The following is a 9,817-nucleotide window of genomic DNA, read 5'->3' on the forward strand; positions in this document are numbered from 1 at the left end:
AAAAAAAAAAAAGAAAAGAAAAAAGAAAAAAAGAGAGGAAAAATAAATGGTACAGATTAGGCAGCAGAGGACTTGCCCTCTAATTGAACTGCTCTAGAGAACAGCAATGTTCAGGGAGATTCTAGAGAGAAATTGAAAACATAATTGCATAATTTTTCATTACCAAAGTGTGCAGTAGTTACACATGTTGACAATATGCCAGCAAATCTGTAGTGGTGATGGACACGGAAGAACCCCTATGTTTTGTGCAACCTTATTTAAGTTGGTTTTTGTGATCTGAACTCTCTAGCTTTGAATTCTGGAGCACCTCTTGCATTTTAGTTGCAGATACTTGTCATTGCAATGCTCATACCAGTTCTGCTTGGGAACCAGAATACAGGAGGAAATCTTCCATGAGAGTCTCGAGGGAAACAGGGGCTACATTTCTTGTATGCCATGTAACATTATCAACATGTGACCTTTGGTGTTTCAAATAATGTTGCAGTCTCTAGGACCATTACCTCTCCTGAGCCTCTATTTTTATATTTATTCTACAATTCTTCTACTAATTTTACAGGATCCTTCATTTGGATCTCAACAGGAAAGGCAGTTGCAACCACAAGAAGACTACTGAAAACGTTGTCTTTGTATACTGCATTATTAGTGTAAACTGTACAGTTTGTTGACTTTGTTTATTGTTCTAATCATTTGAGGTTGATGGGTTGGAAGAAGGAAAGCTTGATGAATCACAATGAAGAGTCCCATTGGAAGTCATTCCATTATAATAATAGAGCATGTTACAGACAACTAGACAAAATGTTAGAATCATTTTTTGGTACTAATCCTTGTTGGGGGTTACCATAGAGTGTCTTCCAATCTCAAGACTAATTGCAGAATCCATTCCAGTGGCAACATTTGGATCCATGAAAACAGCCCTGTATGCCATACCAAAAATGCTAGCTTAAAGTAAATTCTTAGAATCATGGAATATCTATGCAAAACTGAATATAACCATGTGGGTTTGGTTGTCAAATTTATGTAATTAGAAAATCCGTAATTTCCGAACTGTCGAAGGTCAGTTCTGTCATAAAAATGAAAAAGGGTATACCTAGTGCATGAGGCTTTTGCCACTGCGGGGTCTGGAGAGGGTCAATTCTGTCACAAAAATGGCTCCTCAAGAAACTCAACCTTAAAATACAAACTTCCAAAAAATGATTTTTTTTCAACCATGTAGCTAGTTGCTGCAAAATACAAAATTCGAATAGGGAGAGGATTGGGCATATGTTGTCTACTTTGTAGAAACGCAACCCTAAAACGATGCAGAAGATAATGAAAAAAAAACAAACAATACACACGGATTTTACGAGGTTCGGCAAGGTTGCCTACGTCCCCGGTGAGATGAGATCCTGCTTCACTATCAATGGAGAATAGGGTTACAGCGCTCGTCCTCACACCTCTCAGTATTGCTTGCATTACAGAGAAAGAAACCATCGCTACAAATATATAGCGAGAAAAACCCTAATCCGAATTAAACTATAATTGTCACCCTAATCCAGATTAAACTACAATTGCCCTCAAACAAAAAATTCGAGCGGGGGGCTGCACCCCCCTACACCCCCTGCATGCAGGGGGGCCTCCTGCCCCCCTTGCAACCCCCACGGCCCGCTAACCGGCTAGCGGGACCGCCGTCCTGGCTGTCTAGGTGCTGCACCAGTACTCCCTGGATTAAACTGCGACGGAATATAAGACATCATACACCAACAAGGATTTATACGGTTCAGTAAGATTGACTACGTCCACGATGAGATGAGAATTGCTTCACTAACAATGGAGAATAGTGTTATGTCCACTTATCCTTAGGTCTCTTTTTTCAGAGAATACTTTTGCTAAAAATTCAAATCAACATTATATAGCTACAGTTTACTAATATATCTATATAACCCTAAATTTTTCCCTGGGGGCTATTGCCCTTGAAACCCCACATGTAGTGTCCTCGATGACTAAAATAACACGTAAAGTGGATTGATTCCTCCAAACCCTACAAGAATTTTAAAACCCTTTGAAATCACAATCCCCATGCAACGGAATATAAGACACAATACCCCAACAAGAGGAGCAAAAAAGCTACACATCTCAAACCCAAAACATCAAACATCAAAGTAGATACACCAAGTCATCACTAAGATCAGATGCAACATAAAAATGTAAGAAAACCCAAACATCTTACTAGCTTCCATATTGGTTTCTTATACTCCAGGAATAGCATTTGAGTCAAGTGCTACCTGTACGTGGACTTGAGATACTAGGAATTGAGAGTCTTTTGAAACGTCTTGATCCCATTTGGTTTATAACCTTACTTTAAGCACCAGTTATTGAAAAGTGATGCAACAGCTTTTTAATTTTTATTTAAAATAAAAACATATGAAATTACTGTTAATATTTCCTTCGGACCAATCAAACATTGTGGGTCATGGTTTTCTTAAAATTTGAATCGGTCAGCGAGGATTGCCTGGATTGGATTGATATCAGCTGAGAACTATTAGAAATAAGGTTCCCCTCACCATTATGTGCTGGCCAACAACAGGAGAAACCATATATTGGTTACATCAATCACAATCAATCTGTCACTCAAGAAAAGAAATGATACTAAGGAGATTGGATCACAAACAATCTCCTCTTCTAAAGAAGGAAACACTATCATCAAGAGGGAAACCAATATGGAAAGTGTAGAATATTCTTGTCATTACAACCAACATTTCCTCGTATATCTCAATCACCAAGAGATTTTATAAATTGTAATTATTAAAAGAGAGAATCAGTGGATCTTTTTTACTAAGCAAGAAGATAATTATATAGTTGTGTGGAAGTAGGTTCAAGAGAGAAACAGAAGAAGTAAAGAACGGTATATCTTGTCTCATTCTCCTCTCAACCCATATTCTTATTACTTCAACAAAACCGATCCATGATGTGATTTGAACCATACTGATCCACGAATATATAAGGTATAAGGATAAAATATTCCAAAACACTAAAAAAAAGAATTGTAAATTTGTCCAAACCTGATTGATACCAATCCAATTCATATCTGTATCGATTGAGATTGATCCCAAATTTTAAAACCTTGTTGTGGACACTTTACGTAACTAAAAGTAATTACAAAACTTTTATAACCTACCTATGTTACAATTGGACAAACTCATGTTTTTGAGCTACAACTAGTTGGATCTTTCTTTCTTTCTTTCTTTCTTTCTTTCTTTTTTTTTTTTTTTTTTTTTTTTTTTTTTTTTTTTTTTTTTTTTTTTTTTTGAGCAGAACCAGTTGGATCAATGTCATCTTTTTCTAATTTTAGAAAAGTAGATACGGAGATTTATAACTGAGCAAGAATCCTGTTTGACTGGATTTATTCTTTATCTAAAGGTAGAAATTTCTAGTTTTGAGTTCTGCCTATAAATTATTTTGCTTAGAATGCAAAGAAAGCATCCAAAGCTTTTGAGGAATAATGGGTTTGTGGAGAGATAAGCTTCTTGTTTTAGGTTTAACCCTCTTGAGCCTTTCCCCTTCATGGGCTACTGACGTTTCTTTTGACAAGGGTCAGCTTCTGATCAATGGAGAACCAAGAATTATGTTTTCTGGATCAATCCATTATCCACGCAGCACTGCGGAGGTAATGTGATTGATGGGGTTGTTTTCTTTAGTTAGGGTCTTTGCCCTTGGCTAGCCATTGTATTTATTTATTATCTTTAATATATTTTTCATTCATCCAAAATTTTTTAGTGGAAAATAAATTATAAATCCGTCTCTTCATTTGTTCAGATGTGGCCAGATCTAATTCAGAAGGCTAAGGAAGGTGGACTAGATGCTATAGAGACTTATGTGTTTTGGAATGCCCATGAGCCTTATCGTCGCGAGGTTTTGATCACTCAAAAACTATTATTGATCAGTGTATCAAATTACAAAATCCTAACCATTTCTCGTCCATTTTCTTCTCTTTCTGCTTCTTGTTTCAACACAGTACAATTTCGAAGGGAACCTGGATCTTGTCCGCTTTTTGAAAGCAGTCCAGGAAGCAGGCCTCTATGCCATTCTGCGTATCGGTCCTTATGCGTGTGCTGAATGGAATTATGGGTAATTAATACATATCAGTATGTTTAATTATTCTCTCAAGTAGACAGATGAAAATTTTACATGGTATTAAAGTAGGTTTTCATCATATTTATATGTCGACATGTATGCGACATGTGCAGGAATGTGTTGGCAGTTCAATCCCACACCAGCTACTAATTAATTAGTCTGAAAAGCCCTTTTCAATATTCTAAGAATTCCATCCAAAACAATATAACCCATGAGCAAAAAGAGATTTTAGAATTAAATAATCACAAAAAGCTAAGGTCTCCAAAAGGAGTTACAAGGCAAGGACGTGAACCAAATGGTGGGCCATAAAATATTTTTGTATTCCAATTTGACATTTTACAAATATAAGAGGCTAGAGGCTCAATATAGTTTATACAGGCTACCCATCTTTCCATTCCAAATGATACAAATATAAAATTGATGACTGAGTTTCCCTAAAGCTACAGTGAACGGAAATTTGTTTACGAACCACCATTAGGCCACTCGAGATTTCTGATCCTTTTAACTTTTTACCCATTTTTTTTTCTCAGAGGGTTCCCCGTGTGGTTGCACAATCTACCAGGAGTCAAGTTCAGGACAGATAATCAAGTTTTCAAGGTTTGGAGTTTTATTTTTTGTTTCCTTAAATTACTAATCAATCACTGATTAGGGTTCTTCTACGTGGAGTTAATGGTCTTAAAACCATTTTTTTTTTTTAATTTACAGGATGAGATGCAAAATTTCACTACCTTAATAGTGGATATGATTAAAAAGGAGAAGCTTCTTGCTCCTCAGGGAGGACCCATAATCCTTACACAGGTCTGTCTAACTATGATAACATTATGTTTATTATTATCATTGCCGTTGCTACATTAGTAATTTATCATCCTAAGTGTCCTTGGTATAAAGGCATTGTGTGTTAATATAGGTCTTCAGCTCAAGTCTCCCCTGTTATACAGGTTTGGTGTGATTTTGCGTAAATAGGGTTTAAACTTAGGCCTGAATCGTAAAATTGTACATGTTTGAGGGGTTCCTCGTTAGCCTAAAAAAAAACACTGCACTAACTATTTTGAATATCTTTTTGACACATAACAGATTGAGAACGAATACGGCAATATAATGGGCCCCTATGGAGAGGAAGGACAAAGATACATCCAATGGTGTGCAAAAATGGCTGAGTCTCAAAATATTGGCATCCCATGGGTCATGTGTCAACAAGAAAATGCACCACAACCAATGGTATAAATTTATGTTGAAAGTATTTTTTTTTTTTTTTTTTGGAACCCATAAATTTATCTATTTTTTATATTTTCCAATTATTTTTTCTCCTAGTATATATAATTTTCAGTTCTTATTTATTTATTTTTTTATATAGACGCATGATCAATTGTTCATTGACTTTTCAGATTAACACATGCAACGGATTTTACTGTGACTTTGGTTTCAAGCCTAATAACCCAAAGAGTCCCAAAATGTGGACTGAGAATTGGACGGGCTGGTGAGTGTACATTCTTCCAAACAATATAGGTTGAAAATAAGAAAAATGAAAAGCTTCGGCTCATTGCAAGGGAAAGTTAAAGGAAAGTGAAGTAAAATTAAATCAAAACTAAAAAAGAATTTTTTGTCTATACCTAACATGATTATCTAACTCCAAATCATTCTAAGTCTAGTTACAACATTTTACTTTGTTAGTCGTGTTAGTCCCACAACGATTTTGAGTGGGAAAATCACTTTCCTCATATACCTGTGAAAATCTCTTATCAGATCAGTCTTTTGAGATGAAATTTACATGGTATTAGAGAGGGTTCTTTCCGGTTCTATCTGATTCTATCCTCCTTAGTCATGTTCACGTGTAAGATGGTTTTGATCCACCTACACGTGAGGGAGAATGCTAGTCGTATTAGTCCCACATTGATTTTTCGTGAGAAAATCCCTTTCATCATATACTTGTGAACACTTCTTATCAAATCCGCCTTTTGAGATGGAAATTTAATTATCACATAAATAAGTTTCAAGTAGATTGCAAATCATTGGTTACAAAATTATTTTTTATGACAATTTTAAAGCTAAATGGGCATTCTTTCAGGTTCATTGGTTGGGGCCTCCCATTCCACCACAGAGCTGCTGAAGATGTGGCTTTAGCTGTTGGCCGTTTCTTCCAAAGTGGTGGTGTACTCCAAAACTACTACATGGTTAGTTCTCACTCAAAGAAAAATTCTTTGTAGCAACATTATATGTGCTAGAAAAAAAAAAACAAAAATATAAGTAGGAGAAAGCATTAATATTATTTCCATGACTTTGTTTCAGTACCATGGAGGAACCAATTTTGGTCGTTCATCAGGTGGCCCATATATCACAACATCTTATGATTATGATGCACCACTAGATGAATATGGTAAGCTTCAAGTTTATTTTATGTTGAGATTAAATGTTAGATTGCACAGTTCTATAAAACTATAAGATCTAGTTTGATGAGTTACTACTCCTTTGAAAGGAAATTCTTTAATGCTTCCAATACTCTTCAGGGCTTCTGAATCAACCTAAATGGGGACATCTAAAGAGACTCCATGAAGTCATTAAATCGGCCGAGAAGATTCTTGTCCAGCAGTCAGTAACACATAAAGACATTGAAAGCAATGTGAAGGTTAGTTGCAATACATGCTTGATCCAGTTCTTGTGTTCTTCCTCATATACATATCACTGAAACTGATTTTTTTTTTTTTTTTTGGTTATAGTTGTCGACATTTACCGACAATTCTACAGGAAATTCAATTTGCTTCTTGAGCAATGTAAACAATAACAAAGATGTCACTGTTGATTTGCAAAACAATGGCAAGTTTTTCTTGCCTGCTTGGTCTCTCAGTATTCTTGCTGATTGCAACAAGGAAGTCTATAACACTGCTAAGGTAAAAGAAAAAAGGGTATTTCATATCATTTATGAAGAAGTAATGCTACTGAATTTTCTCAAAAAGATTAAAGCTTATGGTTAGTTTGCTTATTTTATGCTAACAGGTTAGCACTCAGATATCCTTGAAGACCAAGAAACCAAGCAATGTTGATAGTGAACTCAATTGGGTGTGGAAGCCTGAGCCTTTGAAAGATACCCTAAAAGGAAAGGGCTCCTCTACCACAAACCAACTTCTTGAACAAAAGGCAACTGCTACTGATGCTAGTGACTACCTATGGTACATGACTAGGTATATTTTTCTCTTCCTTTCTTCCTTATTCTTATAAGATGTTGTCTCTAATTACCTTCTTAATTTAATAAAACTACTAGTTTATCTTCCTTTCTTCCTTATTCACATATTGTTTCCATGGTCTTCTAGGGTGAAAGTTGATGCATCCTTCCCTAAACACGCAATTTTGCGTGTGAATACGACTGGATCCGTCCTTCATGCTTTTGTAAACAAAAAGCAAATTGGTAATTTAAACTTGATCAGCCTAAACCATTTTCCCCCTGTAGATTTTTAGCATTCATCTCAATATGTAATAATTTGAAATTAAATTTCTTAATTTGGTGGAATAACAGGATATGAGTGGCAAAGTGGAGGTGGTTTTGTGTTTGAGAAACCAGTCATTTTGAAAAAAGGGGTTAACCTGATATCTTTACTTAGCATCACTGTTGGACTCAAGGTATGTACCTAATTTGTTTCTGCACTTACTATGTTGTCAATTGATATGATCTTTTTTGGCTAAAAGATCAATTATATTAAAAATAAAATAGAAAGAGAAAATGTAATACAACCTGGGACCTCCTAGAAACGCCAACACAAATTTGGGAAGCACCCCCTACCTTTGGCATTGCCAACAGCAGGAGAGCACTCCCCAACAAGAAAATAACTAAAGACAACCTCGAGAAACGATATCTAGGCCAACATTGAGGATCCATCTCGAGTTCCTCCAACATGTGAGAGGTCCATTCGATCATGGAAGAAGAAACTGCCATTTTTGCTGCTAGCTTTGCAAGTCAATCCACAATTAGATTGGATTCTTTGAAACAATGAGGGATTTTCCACTCGATCAGTTGATATGATCTTTTTCCTTTTTGTGCAGAACTATGGTTCATTTTTTGACTTGGCACCAAATGGAATAGTTGGTGGTCCAGTTCAATTGATCGGAAGTGGTAATGTTACTAAGGATCTATCATTAAATGAATGGTCTTATAAGGTAATATCACTAATTGATAATTTGGAATAATAATCTGAAAAATATTTTGTACCAGTGGTTCTAAATCACATGATCTAACTTCCCAATATTTCTAATGTTCTTTGGTTGCAGATTGGATTAAACGGTGAGAAAAAGCAATTCTATGACAACAATTTGTCACATAAAAATAAATGGACATCAGAAGGAATTCCCATCAATAGGTCAATGACCTGGTATAAGGTAGCCTCTATCTCTTATATCTTATCTATAAGACCATGAGAAGCCATTGTTAACTTATTTTGAACGGATTTGATGGCAGACCACCTTCAAAGCTCCTTTGGGTAGAAATCCTGTGGTGATAGACATGCAGGGTATGGGGAAGGGACATGCCTGGGTTAATGGACACAGCCTTGGGAGATTTTGGCCTACCATGATTGCTCAAGCTCCCCAAGGATATTCCTGCTCTGATACATGTGATTATCGTGGAAATTACAATGATCACAAATGCTTCTCTAATTGTGGCAATCCTTCACAAAGATGGTATGCAATTTGTTTTAATTCATGGAATGGTAATTAAAGAGCCTTCAACTAAAGTGATTTTTGTATTCTTCCGTAAACTAATTATTGGGTTTTCTCTAGGTACCATGTTCCACGATCATTCCTGAATGATGAGGATAACACATTGGTCTTGTTTGAAGAAATGGGTGGCAATCTAGCCAAAGTTAATTTCCAAACCGTTACAGTTGAGAAAGCATGTGGCAATGCATATGAAGGAAGCACATTAGAGTTATCATGCCAAGGTGGCCAGACTATTTCTACAATTGAATTCGCCAACTTTGGAGATCCCCAAGGCAAATGTGGATCATTCAAGAAAGGTAGTTGTGATGCTACCAACACACTATCTGTGTTGGAGAAGGCATGTGTTGGAAAAGAGTCTTGTTCGATCAATGTATTGGAAGAAACTTTTGGATCAAGCAACTGCAACATCAACACCCCCAAGAGACTGGCTGTGCAAGCTGTTTGTTGAGATCTTTGTTAAGTACTTTCAATCTAAGCTCTTAGGTTGAGATCCAGAGTGTCAGAGAGACCCTCCATATATTTTTTTATCCACAAAGCTCTAAATGTTATTGGTTATTGTGTTCCCTATTATATATACAAAAAGCTTTGTGTGATGATTAACGTACTAATAAATTCATTTTTTTAAGTTAAAAGATATTTCTAATCACTGATGTCCTCTGATATCTTCTGAATGTTTATCGCCTAAGTTGGTTTTTATCACTAGATGTTACTTTAATCAATTTGTAGATTAAAAACCTCACACTTGAAAAGGAAATAAAAAAAACTTGGGAAGACCTTCAAGTACTTGAGACAAATAATGTAAGCCCTATTGTTTTGAAGTGAAATAATTCATCAATAGAGTGAAGTGGAATGAGGTGTTCGAGGGGAAAAAAAGGTTTCCATGCGCCTATGGTAGGAACTTTTGGATTATTTACATTTGATGTGTGTCCATCAAACCGAATTTAGTTTGATTAAATTAATTATTACAATTGAATTATGTGCTTGCTATAGTTATTTAAATAAT

General features: G+C 35.8%; 2 protein-coding genes across 5 annotated transcripts in view; both read left to right on the top strand.

Moving 5' to 3' along the window:
* LOC122063340 (protein LOW PSII ACCUMULATION 1, chloroplastic) overlaps nucleotides 1-710 on the top strand; it is a 32,955-nt gene extending 32,245 nt beyond the window's left edge. For 2 of the 4 annotated variants that reach the window (XM_042627064.1, XM_042627059.1), the window contains exon 5: nucleotides 373-710. The gene's annotated coding sequence lies outside the window, so the exon portion shown is untranslated. Of the gene's footprint in view, nucleotides 1-327 lie in introns of all 4 variants that reach the window. The other 2 variants (XM_042627060.1, XM_042627062.1) reach the window with 2 other exon arrangements.
* Nucleotides 711-3,478: 2,768 nt separating this feature from the next.
* LOC122063352 (beta-galactosidase 7-like) lies at nucleotides 3,479-9,375 on the top strand. The gene is made up of 18 exons (XM_042627074.1): nucleotides 3,479-3,643; nucleotides 3,793-3,888; nucleotides 3,992-4,104; nucleotides 4,641-4,707; nucleotides 4,816-4,908; nucleotides 5,185-5,328; nucleotides 5,496-5,587; nucleotides 6,176-6,281; nucleotides 6,397-6,484; nucleotides 6,615-6,733; nucleotides 6,825-6,995; nucleotides 7,102-7,286; nucleotides 7,416-7,510; nucleotides 7,619-7,722; nucleotides 8,143-8,256; nucleotides 8,368-8,475; nucleotides 8,555-8,775; nucleotides 8,875-9,375. The coding sequence occupies exons 1-18, from the start codon at nucleotides 3,479-3,481 to the stop codon at nucleotides 9,260-9,262; spliced, it is 2,469 nt and encodes an 822-aa protein (XP_042483008.1). The 3' UTR covers nucleotides 9,263-9,375.
* The last annotated feature ends 442 nt before the right edge of the window (nucleotides 9,376-9,817 follow it).

Source organism: Macadamia integrifolia, unplaced genomic scaffold (genome assembly GCF_013358625.1).
Source record: "Macadamia integrifolia cultivar HAES 741 unplaced genomic scaffold, SCU_Mint_v3 scaffold1299, whole genome shotgun sequence".
Classification (NCBI taxonomy): Eukaryota; Viridiplantae; Streptophyta; class Magnoliopsida; order Proteales; family Proteaceae; genus Macadamia; species Macadamia integrifolia.

Excerpts from the sequence above, each read along its gene's own strand:
- LOC122063352 (XM_042627074.1), top strand. The coding sequence starts at position 3,479 with ATGGGTTTGTGGAGAGATAAGCTTCTTGTTTTAGGTTTAACCCTCTTG. Across the intron at positions 4,105-4,640 it reads TGTGCTGAATGGAATTATGG|AGGGTTCCCCGTGTGGTTGC; the intron begins GTAATTAATACA and ends TTTTTTTCTCAG. Across the intron at positions 7,511-7,618 it reads TGTAAACAAAAAGCAAATTG|GATATGAGTGGCAAAGTGGA; the intron begins GTAATTTAAACT and ends GTGGAATAACAG.